The sequence below is a fragment of the Chelmon rostratus genome, chromosome 2 (genome assembly GCF_017976325.1).
Source record: "Chelmon rostratus isolate fCheRos1 chromosome 2, fCheRos1.pri, whole genome shotgun sequence".
In the NCBI taxonomy this organism is placed as follows: domain Eukaryota; kingdom Metazoa; phylum Chordata; class Actinopteri; order Chaetodontiformes; family Chaetodontidae; genus Chelmon; species Chelmon rostratus.
Genome location: NC_055659.1, coordinates 20,976,887 through 20,997,319, shown reverse-complemented (window position 1 = coordinate 20,997,319; position 20,433 = coordinate 20,976,887). Strand labels below are relative to the sequence as shown.

The 20,433-nt window shown below is 43.8% G+C and overlaps 2 protein-coding genes across 2 annotated transcripts; one reads left to right on the top strand and one right to left on the bottom strand.

Annotated features, from left to right (window-relative positions):
• Nucleotides 1-1,504: 1,504 nt before the first annotated feature.
• Nucleotides 1,505-7,148, top strand: myl9b (myosin, light chain 9b, regulatory). The gene is made up of 4 exons (XM_041955882.1): nt 1,505-1,660; nt 5,199-5,402; nt 5,992-6,153; nt 6,249-7,148. Exons 2-4 carry the CDS (start codon nt 5,219-5,221, stop codon nt 6,422-6,424), a joined length of 522 nt encoding a protein of 173 aa, XP_041811816.1. The 5' UTR covers nt 1,505-1,660; nt 5,199-5,218; the 3' UTR covers nt 6,425-7,148.
• A 769-nt stretch (nt 7,149-7,917) lies between these two features.
• Nucleotides 7,918-15,706, bottom strand: LOC121619782 (mucin-5AC). The gene is made up of 3 exons (XM_041955675.1): nt 15,448-15,706; nt 12,927-13,150; nt 7,918-11,881 (listed from the first exon to the last, which is right to left on the bottom strand). Exons 1-3 carry the CDS (start codon nt 15,464-15,466, stop codon nt 10,283-10,285), a joined length of 1,842 nt encoding a protein of 613 aa, XP_041811609.1. The 5' UTR covers nt 15,467-15,706; the 3' UTR covers nt 7,918-10,282.
• Between the last annotated feature and the right edge of the window lie 4,727 nt (nt 15,707-20,433).

Sequence of the window (20,433 nt, the reverse complement as noted above, 5' to 3'; positions counted from 1 at the left end):
CAACAGGCTTTGCCTATATTACCGTGTAAAATAAATGTTATATACTAGAGGACAGTTAAATATTTACAGTAAACACAAACAGCAGTGCTTGCATGAAGTGCTCCTCTGCTCTAATGCAGATGTTGTTGTGCTAAATTCAGTCCCAGGGCGGAAGTTTTTGTATTAGTAGATCCACAGGTGTCACCCTGCAAAAACTGTCTTTGGCTATAGGAGGAGTGTGGGACGGTGCACAGGAGCCCCTGAGGCACGTTGGCACAATATGGCTCAACAGAAAATGCATGGTATAAAGCTGTGTATCTGTCACACCAACAGGGTAGCAAGTGATAGTATGTTTTTTTTTGTCATCTCTGAGACACTGTCAGATATTCTCTGTCTGAGCATATGATGAACTGCAAAGGTGCGCATATGCAACTTGATGCATATACAGCCAGAGAAGGCAACTCCTCATCACTGTCCGCTGAAGAGTTTTCAGTCTCTCAGAAACGATAGCTAGTGAGGCCCAGCAGAGGGCGTCACAGCACCTGCACCCAGCCCCAGAGACACAGAGACGCCTCCTCTCTGCGGCCGAGCTCTTTCATTCATGCTCTATTTTTCTTGAATTTTAATCTCCATATTCCTCGAATACACGCTCACAAATAACAACAGGTGAAGGACACAAACACAGAGATATGTAGTAAATTATAATCTGCTCAATATTCAGAAGGCTGGGCACTAAATCATGATCATGACAGCGCGCACTGAAATGGTAATTTTACAATTAAATAAAGACACACGGACACATTTTATGAATTATACTCATATATAGGACAAAGCATGAAAAAGGGGTGCGGGGCTGCTAAAAAAAATGTTATTTGCAAGATATCCAACCCAAAAGACGCACTCTGCTCCTACTACAGCACACATTACACACCGCTTTAGGACATGAAGATGTAACACATGTATTAATTTGGCCAAGATGAATGACTCTCAGGTATTTAATAGTTTGTTTATATTTGGACAGAAATATAATATTTCTAGTGGAAAAACAGCTTTGCCAGAGCGAGCAGCTGCCAAAAGGCGTCAGAACACATTTATTCACGCTGAATAATCGTCAGGCAGCTTTTCATGAAGTGCTCCTCTAATAAAACATGATGAGGGGGGGGGAAGAAGAAGTGAGCAGCCACAAAGCAGATGTTGCCCCCGTGACATAATTCAAGGTGTATCCCTGCACGTTCAAGGCGAACTGCCTATTTAAGGAGAGCCATAGTCTCACGACAGAAACGCTGGCCCTCAGCAGTGCTCTGCATCTGCTCACAACTCCTGCGCCATACAGAGCCTCCTCTAAACGTTTAGGCCCTTTTCTCTAAATAAGGCAGCCTTATCGTAGTTCCTGTCATTTCTGCCTTTTTCCCAAACATCCCGGGCAGCGTCTGTGGCGGTAGCAGGCTGCAGCTCGTGCATTCTTTCGCCTTGTATGGAGAAACGGCCTGGCCTGAGATGTCTTTGTACGGGACAGGGCGGCCTCCCCATTGGCCGGGCCGGAAAGGGGCGGGACCCGCCGGGAGTCTGATTCTTTAAACAAACTTTCCAGTACGGCTGCCTGCTTCCCTTTCGCACCGCTGTGTCGGACCCAGACAAAAGGAGTTTGAGGGACTTCCAGATATTCCTACCTGAAGCCAAGGTGAGAAAGAAAACTGTTTTTTAACCATTAGACTGCATAAAGAGTTTAAATGTGTTGTGTAAAGACTGGAAGTGTCTTGAGTTGGGTGGTACAATGCTCAACTGTCAGTGCTGAGAGTGAAGGGGAGCGTAGAGTTACAGAAAGCCTCTGAAGTGATCACAGATACCAGATCAGCTTCAATACAGCTTCTGTTGATCAAGATGAAGAGAGGCCCTGCAGAGGATGCTCCCCTTACACCCCTTCTTATGTCTGTACATGTAGTATATAAAAGCACTGTATGCCTGTGTGTTTACTTCCAGCTCATCACTACGGCGCATTAAAACAGAGGAATTTCTGAGTGCAGCTGACCCATTTTACAGCCCTGGTTCCAAAAGAGTTGGGATGCTGCATACAACATGAATAAAACAGAATGTGATCATTTGCTCATCCGTTTAGACACATACTCAGTAGAAATCAGCACAAAGACGCTCTGAAAACACCTGTTTGGATCATTCCACAGGTAAACAGGTTGTTTGGTATCAGGTGATAGTTTCATGATTGGGTATGAAAGGAGCATCCTGGAAAGGCTCAGTCGTTCACTAGCGAGGATGGAGCGAGGTTCACCACTTTGTGAACACATGATTGTATAAAGGAGTTACTGCATGAGCTCAGGACAGTTTGTAAAACTGCTGTCGGCAAACACAGGTTGTTTGCAGATGATTGCATTCTGTTTTTATTTACATTTCACACAGCATCCCAACTTTTCTGGAATTGGGCTTGTAGATCACACACACACTCACACACACACACAGACATACACACCACTGATTTTTTATTTTTTTTTTATTTGAATAGGTGATGAGAGTTTAGCTTCCACTTCACTCTCAGTTTGTTTTTGGAATTCCTCACCGTTAGTCTTCACTTGAGTAGTGGTGACCTTTATGACCTGGAGTTAGGGTGAAGGGATGACAGCCTGAGTGTTTGATGACATCAAAGTGTGTGTGTGTGTTCTTGCTGAACCAAAGAACAGAGGATCTTTGTTATCCCAGTGGATAAAAGGGTCCACAGAGGAGCTGTGGTGGACAGAGAACAAATACAATTCGTCAGTACGAGCCAAGATGAGGCACGTCAGCCAAATGCTTACGCTGCTGAGGTCAGAAATACTTGTTCTCTGCCTCTTTGTGAATCATTGTTGATTCACTCTGTGCAGAATGCAGAAAATTTGGAGCTGTCGCTACGGCACCTGGACTGGAAATCATACTGCTTTTCTTGCACCTAGAGAATGAGAAACAATCACACCAGTCAAAGAATCTAGCTTATTGATTGGTTGAAACAGAGGTAGGGTTAAAGCCCAATCAGCCCCTCCCAGGAGACAGTGCCATACTGTATCACTGGAGCCAAACAAGAATGCACAGTAGAGATAACTAAATTCCAGGGTCTAAAATTGTTTACACTCGAGCCACTTCATTTGAGTCCCACCAAAATTCTCTCACAAATGTCAAACAATTGCTGCGTGAATTGCTGCAAGCGTCTGCATTATGAAAATGTGGCGTGTTGTGAGAAGACTTGCCGTCCAGGAAGGAGAGAGAAGCCCTAATCAGATTGAGGAGTTCCTCTGTTTCTGGAACCTTAAATTGGAGCTCGGCTGCATTTTGTTTCCAGCTTCCTCAGAGACTGTGACATGGAGAATGGGAGGGCTTTGGGCCAACGACACACACCTTCCAGATTTCTTTCATTTTTCTGGCACACAAGGGGCCAGAACCAGCCAAACGGTAGTCAAGTGAAAGGAAAGTCAGAGCTAACGTGTGTGTGTGTGTGCGTGCGTGCATGTGTGTGCAGTGAAATGAAAGGAAGGAGTGAAAGCACTGCTGACAAAAACTGTGTGTGTGTGGTATTAAGAGCAAGTTAACTACGTCTTTGCTGACATTCTTTGTTTAGCACACAAATAAATGAATTCCCCTCCTGTAACACTTACGCTGAGGACCAAAACATGCAGGCCCATCTTTGGCTATAATGTCTTTCTGTAAATGCTACGATGGACACTCCCTCGGCCTGAGTCATACTCATTTGCATTGACAACAAAGGTTATAATTCGACCTTAGTGGTATCGTAGCATTCATTTGTATATAGATCAACGGGGGAAGAAACCTCTATATCCTCAACAGAAAAAGATCTGAGATAAAGAGATAGGCAAAGCTGCTCCGGCCTGCGGAGCCACACAAGCAACAGAGGCACAAAACTTTAAAAGACATGGTGTCACACAGACAGCACATTTAGATGTTTACTAAATAAAAAGTGTTGGAATATACTTTTGTGTAGCCATTACTGTAATGTGTAATCAGATACATGGGCGTAGAGTGTGAATCTAAATGCAGAGATGTGTTTTTTTCTAATCATAAGAGAAACAATGTACTTATTTGAATTTGTGGTGAGTTTTTTTCCCTCATACTGACACACTTATGGCAATTTTTGCAATAGATTTCAAATTACATAACATTGTATTGTAATTACTCGAGCCTACTGGTGATCAACACTCCTAATTTGCAAATATACACATAATCTGTCTTATCCTTAACAAAGCCTGCGTTCATTTGACAACATTTCAGGTACAGCGGTCTTTAAATGCAAACATTTGACAGGAAGTGACTTGTCTGGGCACGATGAACACTTTGGGGATCATCTCTTGTTACGGCTCTCCAGTGGAGGACTAACCACAGTGTCTCCGAGGACGCATTTGAGTCATACTAAAGTTCACCTGAGTGAATGATCTCATTGTGTGAGTGAGCCACATACAGTATTCACATCACCTCAGCGCTGGGCAGGGCAGGATCACAAAGAAACGCTGGCACGAAGAGACAGGATGCAGGATATGCAAGTTGTTCTTGAAAGGTTTTTTTCTTTGTTTTTGTTTATTTATTTTCTTATTTGTTTCCCTTCAATGATGAACATAATATATTATTATAAGGGTAGGCACTATAAGATACAGCTTCAGTTTTTTTGTATATGAATTATATATATATGAACACATTTTCATACATTTATGATTGCAGACCTAACAAATAAGGAAATAAATAATCAAAATAAATACACAAATAAATAAATAAATGTCATACCTCATATGTCACCCATCAACCACATTCACCTCCTGCTGCCCGCTGGGTTTAACACAATCACAGAACACACGCACACACACGCATGACAAATCCTGGTAGACCTGAACATGAGTGACGGGTCTAATTGTGGAAGGATGTGAAGTTAGCTGCAGTGAGCACTGCGCAGACATGTCATTTTCACACCCATCACTGTGTCTGACATTCAGCGAGAGTGTGATTCTCTCTAGAGGAAGCGGGAGGCAAAGCGTCTCCTGCTTGGGGCAAACTGAAGAAAGAATTTGAAAGAGCGACATGCAGCGCTCCAGTTTTAGCACTATGATGCGAAATCAAACTCCAGGCGTCGTTTCGAATGAATGCTGAGGCAGCAATACACCCAGGACATTCTATCCCTGATGGTTCAGTGTTATTAGTCTAATCCACGCATCGTGCCTTTTGAATGTGCACAGGCCCAGATCCAGCCGCCACCATGTCGAGCAAGCGCGCCAAGGGAAAGACCACCAAGAAGCGCCCTCAGAGGGCCACCTCCAACGTCTTCGCCATGTTCGACCAGTCTCAGATCCAGGAGTTCAAAGAGGCGTTCAACATGATCGACCAGAACAGAGACGGTTTCATCGACAAGGAGGATCTGCATGACATGCTGGCCTCTCTGGGTACGCTTCTGCACCAGTGGAGAGCTCGACACTGCTTTTAAAGGGGCACTCCACCTATTTTGCACATGAACTTAAGTTATCAATTGTCAATGATCAATTAGTCGATTGAAAGAAATTTAATGCTGACTTTTTTGATGCTATTTAATTGATAAGACATTTCAGTCATTATTCAAGCAACATTTATGACAGTAAATGAAGAGTCTTTGGGTTTTGGACTGTTTGTTGGACCAACCTAGCAATTTGTCACTTTGGACTGTGGTAAATGTACAGACTAAATGATTCATTGTTAGTTTCAGCCCTAATTCGAGCTGAAAGTCAGGGTGTCTCAGCCTCTGCTGCTTCAGTTTTGACCATTGTTATTTTTTACAGTCTTTTTCTCCTGCAAGTGTAAATCACTGATGTCCACCTTTAATTTCCCTTTCACTTGTACATGAAATCAAAAACATTTGAATACACGTGGCTCTGAAAAGCTCCTTCAGAACTGATGGTTTGCATCATGTCATGAATTCTTAATTAGTTCCTTACAACAAGTGGTACTGTACAGTCCCAACAAAAAGTGCATGCATGTAACAGAGTTGCTCACCCTCAGGTAAGAACCCCTCTGACGAATACCTGGAGGGGATGATGGCCGAGGCACCGGGTCCCATCAACTTCACCATGTTCCTCACCATGTTTGGAGAGAGGCTCAACGGAACGGACCCCGAGGACGTCATCCGCAACGCCTTTGCCTGTTTTGATGAGGAGGGATCTGGTGAGTCAGTGTAAAAGAAATGCTCATACTGTACAAATAGATGGTGGTGCTTAGACTGCCAGTGTTTGGAACTTCAAATGTCCTCTGTGTCCAAGGCGTGATCCACGAGGACCATCTGAGGGAGCTGCTGACCACCATGGGCGATCGCTTCACAGACGAAGAGGTGGACGAGCTGTTTCGCGAGGCGCCCATCGACAAGAAGGGCAACTTCAACTACGCAGAGTTCACCCGCATCCTCAAACACGGCGCCAAAGACAAGGATGACGAGTAGAGGGAGAGGCCGACTGCCTCGGGCCGCCCGCACACATACTGCACCTCAAATCAGTCCCTCGTTCCTACCTTTTTTCTTGTAGGTTTGAGAGAAATTAAACAAGAAGAGCATATACTGTAGCAAAGTAAAAGGCGGCTGTTGTGTTAGTTATTTTGTGGAAGGTGGGAGCTTGGGATTAATTTGGGATCCACAGAAATATTTCGCAATACATTATTTGTATCATCGTTAAAGGTTAGCATGAAGAGAGGTGCACGTGCATCGCAGAGCTACAAGTGTACTGCGGCCTCAGCCACTGTGAGAGCAGCTGCTCCGACCTTGGTAGATGGTTGCAGGGAGCCTGGTTGGACTTTTGAAATGCATCAAACGTCATGCATGTGTGTGGGTGGGGGGGAGGGGGGGGTTGAACTGCCACATTCAGTCCTTCATACAGCCCCAGCAATGTTTACTTGTTCCTGCCATCATTTAGCCATCACACATGCACAAGCACTGCAGTAAGTCTCTGTATCTGTAATAGTTGTATCCCTGTATGTTGGAAATAGATATTAAAACAATAATTTTGATTTTGTTTTTTAAAAGTGATGAGTCCACTTGATGAAATTGTTACTAGAGCTTTTAGTCTAAACTCTTATCAGCTGGTTGTGTGTATTTGTTGAAGGATCAGGAATTCAGATTGAAATCACTCAGGCAAATAAAGTAAGTTTATTCATGCTGTTGAACACGAAAAGTGTACGTGTGTTTGGAGTGTTATTGTGCCACTTATTTCAAAGAAGCAGCTCCTCCGTCACATCCTTAAATCTTACTTCAATCCTCACCATTACTGTTTTTGGATGTTTTGGCTCTTTGTCCTACAAAGTAGGATATGACTAATTTACATTAGTGCCACTTTACAATGTTGACAGAACCAAATGTTCTCTTCTGCAATTAGAACAAACTGAAGACAAAAGTTACAGAATCACAACACTTCCATTTACTTTATTAGGACGGCAGTGGACTACTTTGATCACATTTGGCTGACAGTGGCAAACCAGTCCAACTGTCATCAGATTCAACTATTGATGAACCCTGATTGGTGCACAGCTTTTTTTTTTTAGCTTCACGGGAGGAGAAAGGCAAGACACACAAATATACAATTATCTCCAGTGAATAACCCAGACTTAGCTTGGAGATAAGCATGTTAATGTTGTACCTTACAGGCCTTCTTCACAGTGGACATTTTGACTGGTCATAGTAGGAAAAGCACAGGTATTACTGTTTGAATAGTGTCCCAGTCAGCCATGACAGTGCGGGAGTGAGCCAGTGTGCACAGCGCCTACTGTGACAAGTCAAAATGTCTTTATTTTATAATAAAGAAGGCCTTATTGTAAATGAGTTAATGAGAAAATCTCGTTTTCAGGGCCTTAAACATCCAGTGATGATGCAATTTGGTTATTCAAGATAAATCTGAGCTTTTATGGGCAACAAAAGACTGAGAAGAAATAGCATTTATGAAAAACTGAAGTTTTATTTCTTTAAAATGCTTATACAAAACACACATTTAAAGTTTAAGGCATATATTGCACAGACTATTGAGAAGTTTTTATATAAAAAAAGGGAGAGTATCCCTCAGTCGTAGGTTTAAGGCACAGCAGCCAGTCATACTGCCAACGGTCAGTCATGATTCACAACATGAACGTGAAAAACATTTTGAATGTGTTTGGCTGTGAAGAAACAACACAGTTTGAGATAAAGTTCATGCCAATACAAAGAAAATGAAAATATGACCTTGAAAATATTTACATGCATCATCACATTGTCCCATCTGATTGGAGCGCCATTTAGCAACTAAAATCACATATAAACCTTGCTATAGAAAAAAAACAAAAAACCTGCCTGCCTAATCGTAAGCCAGCCATTTCCAGTATCATAACAGATAAGGTGTTGTCACAGTGGCATGGTGTAGTATGAACAATAAAAATATTACTTTAATACTTAGTATTCTACACATGACCCAAGCCTGACATGATCTGTGTAAATTGAGGTATAAATGCACATCAGTCTAGTGAGTACCTGTAACAGAAAAAAACAAGTCCTCCACTGACATCTACAGAGCAGAACTGGCAGTGTGGAGGGACAAACAAACAGGAAGTGGAAATGCAAGAAGAGAGTTCATATCTGCCGGGAAAAAGAGAAGTTGTTCTGAGGGTGGGGGTCAGTGCTCAGCAGTACGCCAACCAAACATCACTTTCTCCTACTGTCTGGTCCTTGCACGCAAAACGTAACCGTTTGAACGAAGCACGGCCAGTGACGCTGGTAAACATGACAGCACTGATGAGTCTTGCTACGAGTTTTTCCACACAGGAACTTTTCCACATGATGCTACTATTCATGGATGTCCAGGTGGCATTCAGCCATATGTTGTGGTTTATGATAAGACAGTTTCATGGAAACTACAGCTTTATGAATGATTAGAAATTCTATACAAACCATGTCTAAACACAGCAGGAAAGTACTGATGAAGAAAAAGTGAAAAAAAAACCCCATCTCCCTAAAATTTCAGCTATTTCAGTATGTGCTACATTTGCTTTGCCGAAACACTACGCATCAATTCATCTTTCCACTAGTAAGACATTCAGCTTTGAAAAACACTGACCAAATCCTAAGGCCCCCAAATCAACAGGGAAATCTGGATAACATATATACACCCCCCCATGCCTCCCAAAATAAGAGGATCCAACATTTAAAGCGTTTTGCACCACAAAAGATTAAGGCGCCATGCCTCACAGCAAGTGTAACGTTTCAGTTCAGGAGCTGTGAGAGCTTGATCGAGGAGGCAAGCTGCTCACCTCTCCACTGAAATTGATTTCTGTAACAGACCCAATGTGACCTTCTCCCCTTCATCTCATATCCACAGACCTCCCCCTCAACAGCGATCCCTGACAATTCTACACAACCGATCAAGGTCGCACAAAGTAACACACATAGCTGCTTCAAAGCATGGCTCGCCTTTATAGATTGGAAATGGCCAGCAAACAGACAAATGGTACTTGAGAGCATGTGTTGAGTGGCTGAGATGACAATTCATGAGGGCCGCTGAATCCCCATAGCTATAAAAAGACAGGAAGATGGGGAGATGGGGGGGTGTGGATGGGGACAGACACATTGAGGCGAGTCATTCAGTCAGGCTTGCTGCAGTACAATCAATTTCCCTTCAGCTCATCTCCAAGGAAAAAAGAGGGAAATGTAGTGGAGTAAACAACAGACTACATTTTGAAAAAAATCATCTGAATTGCACAACTATAGAGAACTATGACACTGATGCTGTACATAGAAAAAATGTCTCATTTATATCCTGGGAGGAGAAAAGATAATAGGCAGTCTAGCCAATGATATCAATGTCTTTTGTACATTCAATACAGTCCAGTACTGCTACTGAAGAGACTAACCGCTGGTGCTGATAATTACACCAACTGACATTTTGTACAATTAAGGGATATCCTCCTCCTCGGTCATATCTGGTCATGTGATTTGAAAAAGTCATCAAAACTTTCTACAATAAATCGACTCTGCGCTGAGGAATGTTCTTAAAGAGAAATGGCACCAAAAGGGTTCTTACCAGCAGGTGCCTCCATCAAAGAACGGCATATTTTAAACAATAAAAAGTTTCTTGAAACAGCAAGTCTCTATAACGCCTCATGTCAGCGACTTCGCCCAGGTCACACATCTCATTTCATTCCCTGTATTCTGCAGGCAAAGGCCATAATGACAAAAAGGGACTGGTGATGAAGATACATTCTCCTATATACAGTGTTGTCCAGCCAAAGGGAATGTTTGGCCCCTCTTCTCCACAGATATATATATTAAAAAAGGTGCTTTCAGCTCCTAGTTAACAGTTTCACTCACTGTGTGCAGGCTGTGCTGTGGGCCCCACACTGTGGTGATGGGGGTCTTCACCACCTGAAGAGAGCTGGGCTGCCTGGTATCAGCATGGACCATGCTCCAAACGCTGGGCACCACTGCTGGACTCCTCTGTGCCCGACTACTAATACTGCCACTGCTACTGCTACTGCTGGTGCTGGTGCTGGTGTTGCTCATGGACAAGGGCTGCAGAGGAGGAGAGGGGTCTGAAGCCAGGTCCAGAGGAGGTGTAACCGTTGGCGTGGGGGAGGATGATGGGGCTGAAGCAGGGAGAGGAGTTGGAGCTTGGGCAGATGCAAAGACTGGGGTGTGAGCAGGTGCTGGAGACGACGCCCCGGATGAGACAGGTGATGGACATGGAACTGTGACTGGGATTAAGGGGGATTTGTGGAATGGCAGGTAAAGTGGGACTCCTCTGGGGGTTGTAAAAGACGTGACTGCTGGAGAAGGAGCAGGTGAAACAGGCGCGACACTGTGGGATGAAGCCTGGCTTGGAGCTGTGACGGAGGTGGAACTTGTGGCTGGGAGAAGGACTGGCGGTGGCACTGACACTGATGCGCTCGCCGGACATGTCGTGGGCAGCGGAGCTGGGACTGAGCCTGAGGCTGGAGCTGATGAAACTGAGGCTGGAGCAGCAGCTGGTTTCTGAGAATTTGGCTGTCCTAACACTGAGGCAGACACTGGCACTAAGGTTGACAGATGAGCTGGGATGAGCTGAGGCTGGTTTGGACTGGAACTTCTGGCACTGTCCTTCTCCAAGGGGCTCCAGATGACTTTATTAATCGGGAGAGGAGACAGCCTTGGGGCTGAGACCAAGACTGGAGCTGGGGCTGGTACAGAGGCTGCTATGGACAGAGGCACTGGAGCCTTTGTTGAAGTTACAGCTGACACTGGAACAGCCATAGCCTTCTCCATCAGACTCTGCACCCTGGAAGGATCCAGGACTTGTTGGCTTTCCTCTGGAGGTGGTGTGGGTCCCATATCACTGCTGTAAGTACTGAGCTGTGCCTCCACTAGTTCAGACTTTACAGTCTCTTTAGGTCTATCCTGGCTCTCCTGGAGTCTCTTTAGGTTCTCCTGCTCTGCTGCCCTCTGTAAAGCCGCATCTACCAGGAGCCTCAAGTCGCTAAAGTCCTGGGTGGGGAACAGCTCGGGAGGAGTTGGGGGAGGCGTGTTGAAGAGGCCACTGGTGGGGCTAGCTGCCATTGTTGTGCTGGTGAGACAAGCACCCTGTTCCTCCGCTTCCCTCAGCAGACTCTGCGTATCCAGCTTCATCAGCGCCTGCACCGACCCCTCTTTACCAGGGTAGCCTGCTCCTGTCAGAATAGCTGTCGCTGTGTTCCCAAGAAGACTGAGGTCCAGTGTGGGGACAGAGCGGATGACAGACGGACGCTGCTGGGATGAGTTGCTTTCTGGAGAGCTGGCTCCACCTCCGTTCGACGAGTGACCTTCATTCTTACCACCAACCTTGCGGGAGATGGTGAACTTGGTGGGATCTTTGCCATCTTTGCGAAGCAGGTCGGGGAGGAGGCGGCGACGTGCATTGATGAACCAGTTACATATCTGTGAAAGGAGGATAAATGTCTGGCATGAACAGACCTGATACTGACAGCTTACATGGATGTGGGAAAAAAAGTAAGAAAGAAAAGCCCACCCCCTGCATCACGTTCAAGATCTGAAAAACAATCTGAAGCCTGTGATCTTAGTAACCACCTACACATTTCCCTTCATCTACATCTGTGGATTGGGCTTGACTTACCCCCTCTAGTGGTAAAGCCTCCCACACAAGGAAGAAAGTGAGTGAGACAGACAGAGATGAGAGCCCTCAGACAGCTGGCAATAATGAAGGTCTGAGCTCAAATATGCTGAGCCACAGAGAAGCCAGCCAAAGGCATTCCAGTGAACTGACTACATAACAAGAAACTCTGCTGCCGCCTCACGCTGCTCTCTAATGCTTAACGCAGCCTGTCTGTTTGTGCGTGCCTGTGTTGAGAGGGAAAGAGGAAATGTCTCCTACTGATGCAATGAAGTGAAAAGTGAAGGCTGGGAAAGTGTCATTCTCAGCAGTACAGTGAGGCGATACCATCTGATTATTGTTTTGCCTTCACTGCTGCAGCTGGTGACAAAAAAAACAACAAAAAAACAAAACATAGGAGTGTGCATCATGCAAGAGATATTGTAGCACCTTTCTTGTGTGCACCATCACACTTGAAGATGGCTAAACTTAGCCTGATGTGCAGGTCATGATCAAGCTTGTGCTACAAAAATAATAACTGATTGAATTAATGATTTGTACCCATCTGCTAAAGGATGTCATAATGCTCAGTATCAAAGCAACCTTGACTAAATTTAAAGCACTGCTTCTTTTACAAATGTTTTTAATAGACTAAGCATTAAAATTCAGTAAAACCTGGAAACCTTGGAGTTTCACGTATAATGCATCATAAACAAATGGAAACCGAAGTGATAATGAAAATGTTTGTCACATACTATTTAAATATCTCCCACCAAAATGCAGAAAACAGTCCGTACCAAAAGTGTCATTTCCTCTTTCAAGAACACAGAACTTGTGAGAACAAAAATAAATAAAAACAGATCTGCTCCTCACCTGCAGCACAGAGAGGTTGGTCTGGCCTGACAGGCTGAGTTTCTCCTGCTCTGACGGGTAGGCGTTGAAGCGATGCTCGTACAGCCAGCTCCGCAGAATCTGCACTGCCTCCTTGGGCAGGTTGCCGCGGCGACGGCGCTTCCCGAGGAGCCGCCCTCCTGACAGGTCGAGTGGGGAGCCGTCATCGCTGTCCGACACGGCCGAGGAGTGCTCCTCTTCCAGAGCTGAGGAAGAGGAGGCGGGTTGTCAGTGCACTGTTATTGCTCCACAAGTGTCGTTTCAAGGTTCAAGGTACATTTAAAAAGGTTTACTGCAATGAGCAGCGGATATCTGCAGTGATGTCTTTTCGTGCGTCCTCATGATGGGTGAGAACATATCTGTCGAGCTGGTGTGGGAACGGCTGCTCACTTACGCTGGCCTCTACAGAGAGGGGTTTAGTTTGATCAACTTTAATGCAAAAAATAAAAAGCACTTTTTTCACAATACTAGGGGCCATGTGAACAGAGACTGGTCACACACACACACACACACACACACACACACACACACACAAATCTAGGAATAAACTGCACATTTAAGACTTAGCAGTGAACAAGTGTACAAACCTCATCAGTTACTTTTAACCTCCTATTTTTAAAGTGGGGTTCATGAGCGCTTCAGAGGGCTGAGCATGTTTAAACACTGGCTTTGTGGTTGGAACTTTGTTGTGGGGTTTTTGTCAGTCTATGGTTGGCCACTGGAGAGAATCTCCCCTCAAAATGGAGCATGCCTGATCCCAGGGGTGGGCCACAGAATGCAGTAAATGTCTTTCTCTGGGGCTGGGTGAAACCTGACCCCCGGGGCAGCGCCTGTCTTCACAAAGAAGATTGTGTGCATATCAACATCACAGTAGCTAGTGGCCCAGGAACCTATTGACCATGCAAAGCAGGCCGTTTTCGCCTCATGCAACTTTGGCTCAGGACTGCTGGAGCAGCTGACAAATCTTTTGAATTCTGCATTCCTCGACAACGAGGGAAGTCGGAAAAGTGGGGGAGAGTAAAAACGTGCAAATTCAAAATCAGTGCATATCTCTCTGTAAATGAGCTGCTTTTACCTAAAACTGTGTGTCACAGTAGGGCTGTGCAATTATTGACGATCAATTTGTAGCGGAACTAAATTTCATGTCAAAACTTATGATTCTGAATGAAATTCCTCTCTCCCAGTTCATGATTTTTTGCAAACAGAATAAAACTTGCTCAGAACCATTAATTCGTGAGTCTTTTCTAATGAAATGCAAGCATATAATCACTCTTTTTTTAAAATGGGATTTTGCATCCAAAAATATTCCTCTTAATATTGTTATATTGATTCCAGGGTTGCAACTGATTTTAATTGTCAATTAATAAAAAAAAAAAACAATGGTGACCTGATCAATGAACGACCACAACCCAAAGATATTCTGTGTGCTGTCAGAGAGGAGTGAAGAAACTTGAAAATGTTCACATTTCACACAAGCTGAAATCTGAGAATAGATCAAAATAGCTGATGATTAATTCAATGGCTGACATTTAATCGATCAATCTTTGCAGCTCTGGCTAAGTTCAGCCCAGCTCCACAATAAAATCTTCAGAGTGGAGTACAATTTCAACAATTTGTGGGTTAAAGTGGGTCTAACTGCAGAACCAGCCTCCCATTCATGAGCCTGACAGACATCTCCTGACCTCCAGCAGCAGAGAAATGACGGGGCCCACAACAAAGCTGCATTCCCCCAGCGCTGGATCACTGGATACACGTTTAAAGATCTGCCATAAAATATCTACACCCAGCCAATGTGGGATTGATTTTAATAAAGCAGCACGGACACATTTTAGACAGATGTTTGCTCGGCGCATGAGAAACGGCTAACGTCTGAGAAGGCAGTCAAACGGACCAACTTCTTGTTTACAAAACGCCTCCTCTAACGTTATCTTCAAACGAGTGGGTAAATCTGTGTCCGGGGAAAGCGGCCCTGGGATTTAAAATTCATTCGTTTTGAAAGGACAAATTGTCCTCAGAGGAAAGTTTGCGGGCTCGACAGTGGAATAAACTTCACGACACGCTCGCACCGAGGCGAACGTTTGAATGCGACCGTTAGGAACAGACCACCAAGCAGCAAACATCAACTTCAGACCAGCTCGCGCAGTCTCACACCGACACCGAAAAAAACACACAAGAACAACATCAAATGTGACATTTAAAGAGGGCAAACCGAGCAGCCACTCGGTGAATTAGCCATCTGGTGCGCACAAAGGAGGCAGGCAGGAAAGCACAGCCTCCCGCATGTCACTCCGCCAGATGGACACCATGCCTGCCTCCGGAGATAACTAGCTGGCTAGCTGTCCCTCCAAATTCAAACACAAACACACGCTGCATTTGCTCGCGACAAAAAGCCCGCATACCGGGCAAAAAGCAGCAGCGAGGACACCGCGGGCTCGCACACACACACGCACACACACTCCGCGGGTCACAAACGTGGCCGGCGGTGAGAAAAAGCACGACTTACCTCGTTTGAACGCTTTCATTTTTTTGTTGATGGCTCGCTCGAGAACACGCAGCTGTCCAAGTTGCTCGCTGTACAAAGCGTGCCCGCGAGCCAAACGATGGTTGACACAACGGTACTTTCTTTACAAGGAGATGAAGGTGTTGCGCTTTTTCACCGACTTAAATACCTCGCTTTAGGGGTTCCGCCGCACGATAAGCTTTCGCCGGACAGTCCCTTTCCATCGCACTCTTCGCTTTCTGCCACGATAAATGTTTTCTGTTTTGTGTCGCTTGTTCCTTTTACCTGCGCGGAGCAGCGCCAGCTCTTTGCCAATCTTGACATTCGCAGCTGCAATGAGCCCGCCTCATCAACGGCTGTCAGCCAATCACGGCCCTCTATTACGCCTCCTGGGCAGCCACTAGCCAATCACGGCACTACGCTGGACAGCAGACAGGCGCCGTCACAATGTGACTGACGGAGGAACCATTTCATTCAAAATATATCGCAGTCATTGAAGCTGTGTTATTTTCTCGACGCGGTTGAAGTCACACGGTTATTTGACATAAGCCAGCACACATACAGCAACGTATTCACGTTTTAAACCATTGTGATCCATTCGTGTGTCTGTGTAGCAGCCAGCACAGTGTAGGGGGCTTTACGTAACGTTGAGCAAAATGTTCTTGAACGAGATGATTTATGTAACATTACATAAATCATAAGCGTCGACTGGTGAGCGCGTCGGACCAGTTCATCCTATGATTAACCAAGTCATTTCTGCTCCCACTGGCGGGGATCGTTTCTGATGCGACATTCAGGCTTCAGTCTGTTTGACTCCGGACTCCTCGGTCTCATGCATAGGGGTTCCAGATGTGTTGGGATGTTCAGCTTTAAAAGTGGAGCTGTTACAGAGATAGCGCCGCACAAAACTGCAATCTACCTGCTGGAACTATCTCAATGTGTCCAAATACACCTTCTGTCACTAATTTCTGCAAAAGAAAAAAAAAAAAAAACAAGAACAAACGTGCATTGAAACAGGTTTGAAGTTACAATTCAAATCAAGCAGGTTTTGAAAATAACAAAATATTTACAGTATTGACACATATATAAAAGAATCTTTGAAAGAAAACTGACAGGCACAAACTGAACCATAGTGTCCTTTAAAGTCAGCAGACAGCTACAAAACAGTAAGCAAATACAGCCAAAGTGAACTTTTTGAGAAAGTATCGTGTGCATTTTATTGAATGTTGCGTCTCTCCATTATACATTTGAACAGCTTTGAAGTAGTATAAATAGATCTACAGCATTGTAAAAGATGAAGGTTTTCAGTCTGGTTTTGTTCTTATTTACAGAAGACGACTTTAAGAAGCATGGGGGGAGAAAAGCAAGGTTATTAGTTTCATCTTAATATCAAATACCCTTTTACTCAGTATTGCACATATACTTTAAATGTTACCAAGAGTATAGTGACAAGAATCTAGGTAAATCTCATTTTATGAACAACACACCCACTCACTCACAACCCTTGGATGCTAAACCCCCACAGACCCTGACATGCACACAGCCTATAGAGTACTATACTGAACAGATCCTAGCTTTTTAAAATATGTGCTTGTTTCATAAAATATTTCTCCTAGTATTTTTTTACAGACCCTTTTTGCTATATCATACGTATCCCCTCACCCCTTTCCCACTTCCTTGCCTGAATCAGTGGAACAAAGCTGCTGAGATGCTAATGAGCTTGTTTTTTTTTTGTCTTTGTTTGTTTGTTTTTGCGAGCAGGCCTTCGGACTACTGCATAGGAGTGGATTCACTGTCCCAGCTCCTCTGGAATTAAACTGTTTCTCTTTGTCTGTCTCCTGTAGCCTCGAATGACTTTCCCCCTTCTTCTTCAACGCAGAAAAGGTGGCAAATACATAAAACATTCTGAAAGGACAGCTAAACTTTATATAATGTGTGATGAAGTCAACCCCATTTTTAGAGGAAAACGTTACAAATGAAAGGTAGGTTGGTGTCATATTGTCATTATATAAACCATTGTGTTGTAAATAATCTTATTTAACATTTAAACTGTTGCTTTTTTCACATTTATGGATGATAACACACTCCAGCAACTACACTGCTGTTTACCATGGTTGAATCAGGTCTGTTAAAGAGTGCAGCCACACACAAGTATTAAGAAACCAGTCGATTTCTCAAAGAAAAAAAAGCTTCACCAAAACAGACCGCTGCTTGAGCCAATGCTCAGTTTTTACTTTAAAAGGCCAAATCCATCAAACCTACATGGAGACCACCCCCCTCAAATCAATGGCCTTACAGCAACAAACACCCCCAGTGTGCTGCTGTTTGGATCATGGATAATTCTACCCAGGAAATAGACGTAGGTGTGTCCCGGTGATATCTGTGTGTATTGGAGAGATGCCTTGTTTAAATGCATGAGGTAAGCTCTCTTTTCTGACATCTCTTGATATTCTATCTGGCTGGTAAAGCATTGCCTTTCAGTATGTGAGGGTTAGATGATGGAGCAACTTTCTCTGTGTTCCTGCCCTCCTTCCCTCAGCTGACTTGAGATGCCACATTGTGTTTGATGTGCGTTCGAGTCAGGGGCAGGTCTACAGCAAATGGAAGAAAAATGCAAATATGCTACAAAATAGTTTTAAACGTTTTAAAAACACATATGCTTGCACATACGAAAGAAATGGAAATGTAGTTGTTGCAATGTATTGCCTTTCAAGTTTGCCTGTTCACACGTATAAGAATTTTCATCTTGAGACGCATTAATGTTTAAGACTGAATATCAAATATCCACAGCATAATCAAAAATCTGTCTGAAGTTTGCAGAAAACTGACACACACCTACATTGACACCACATAGCTTGTTGGTGGAAAACGACTTGTCAGACACACAACTTCTTCCTGGCAGTCAGAAATCAAATCAAGCTAACGACTGAGTTTGAGTCACACAAAAGGCCTTCAGGTGCTAACAATGACAATTGACAGCAACTAGGGAACAGGCTATTGACACCCCTGAGCCATTCTCCTTGCTAAGAGTCATCCACAGCAGGCAAACAAAGGCCCGCCATCAAGAGAAAGCTCTTGCCAAGATAGAGAAAGAATGGTGGTCATCAGGCTTTTCCAATTCAAAGCCCCTGCAGGCTGCATTTTTGGGTCACAGTGGGTGAGAAAGAGGCACGGCAGCAGCCAACGCAATGGAGTGACACTGCAATAGTTTAATATAACTAATTAGGAAGGGGAAGTCAGGTTTTGTTTGCTTAGCATTTGGAAAAAAAAAACAAATGTGAGTGGAAGACAGGCCAACAAATGTGGTCGATGTAAGATATGTCAGAGTTGACTTCATGGCTGGATAAGTACTTCTACAGTAAAATTTGAAATTTGTGTTTACAGGAGTAACTCCCAGAGACCTTGCTTCAGACCTCTTTGTGTTTTGGGAACTGGCTTCAAATGAGACAGAGGAGTCTGTAAATATGTGTAATCCACACAACGTGTCCCCTTAATGCAAAACAGGGCAGGGCTGAATGTGGCCTTATGGTGCGAATGGCTTTCCATTGTGTGTGTACAGTGTACCACAATGCACTGTATCTTGCATTGGAAATTAACCACTGTTGCCCTCTAGAGGTCACAAAAGGCATTTTTCAAGATGCAGAGTTTCCAGGCTGAGAAGGGGAGGGTCCTGAACGCTGCAAAGCAATCACTCAGTATTGTTGTAATGATGGGCAATTCTTGTCAAGCTTCTGGGTATGTGCATATCTAAATGTTAAGCCTGTATTACATACGGTGCTGGGGCTACAGTCCACTACTTTCACAGTAAGCACAGTGACTGTTGAGCTCTCTGCTGCTGACATTTAAATACATGAGATGAATTTGAAACAGTGAATTCATCTTTGGCTTATGCAGTCTTCCATGAAAAAAAGCAAGAAGCATTTAATAAATGATGAAAACACAATGACTAATGTATGTAATGCTTTAATTAAATATTTTTTTCTTTGAATAAAAAAGTGCAGGTACTTTGGGTGATGTTCAATGAGGGGAAACGATAATGGTAACAAAGAAGTAAGACTGATTTTGTTGAGTGATGGGAGGCAAAATAAATCAAAATGCTCCTGGAAACAAAGTATAAAAAGAACAGCGAGACACATGTCCTAATGTGTGTCTCCACAAACAATAACACAGTATCATCCTGCATACACCGCCTCCTGCATTACTTCAATAAAAGCCCTAGATTCATTTGAGATGTACGAGTTGAATGCTAAGTGTGGTTAATAAAAGCACTTAAAGAAGTGTCAAACGGACAGACGGAACAAAAATCCTGACTGAAATACTCACGCATCTGCAGTTATAGCACAAACATGGAAAACAAAGTTAAGGGGACACAGAGAAGCTAAACAGACTAAAAAGGAGTCGTGGATGTCTTCCCTACAAAGAAAATAATATTCAGCAATATTGTGGCCACTGACATTCTGACTGAAATAGAGATCCTCATGCTAGGTCATCATTAATTCTGGGATGTGCTTTCATTCAAAACCGTTAAGAAACTAAACTTTACAGATTCTCACCAGTGTTAAAAATCTTTGACACAAGAACATTTTGAAGGACACACACAAAAGTTAATTGCTAGGAACTATATAAATACACCTTCAAATCTGACTTTCAATTTCATTATACCAAAAATATTCATAATAACCAGATCAAAACAGATTTTTATACAAAACAAAAGGATGAACAAAGTAAACAAATAAATACGAGGAAGACATACATAGGTGTGAGTTTGCAGTGTGCACAGTGTGTGTGTGTGTGTGTGTCGGTGTGTGTGTGATGGCCACAAGGTGGTGTTGTGCAAAGCTACAAGATGGCCAATGATCTGGGAAGAGAGGACGACGATGGAAGACAGAAGAGCATTAATGTTTGCCCTCTGTCCACTTAATAGATCTTCTAGCCAAGATAGAGGAACGTTTAAAACAGTCTTCATATAGATTCTTTAGGATATAATCG

Excerpts from the sequence above, each read along its gene's own strand:
- myl9b (XM_041955882.1), top strand. The coding sequence starts at position 5,219 with ATGTCGAGCAAGCGCGCCAAGGGAAAGACCACCAAGAAGCGCCCTCAG. Across the intron at positions 5,403-5,991 it reads TGACATGCTGGCCTCTCTGG|GTAAGAACCCCTCTGACGAA; the intron begins GTACGCTTCTGC and ends GCTCACCCTCAG. Across the intron at positions 6,154-6,248 it reads TTTTGATGAGGAGGGATCTG|GCGTGATCCACGAGGACCAT; the intron begins GTGAGTCAGTGT and ends TCTGTGTCCAAG.
- LOC121619782 (XM_041955675.1), bottom strand. Across the intron at positions 11,882-12,926 it reads CCAACCTCTCTGTGCTGCAG|ATATGTAACTGGTTCATCAA; the intron begins GTGAGGAGCAGA and ends CTCCTTTCACAG.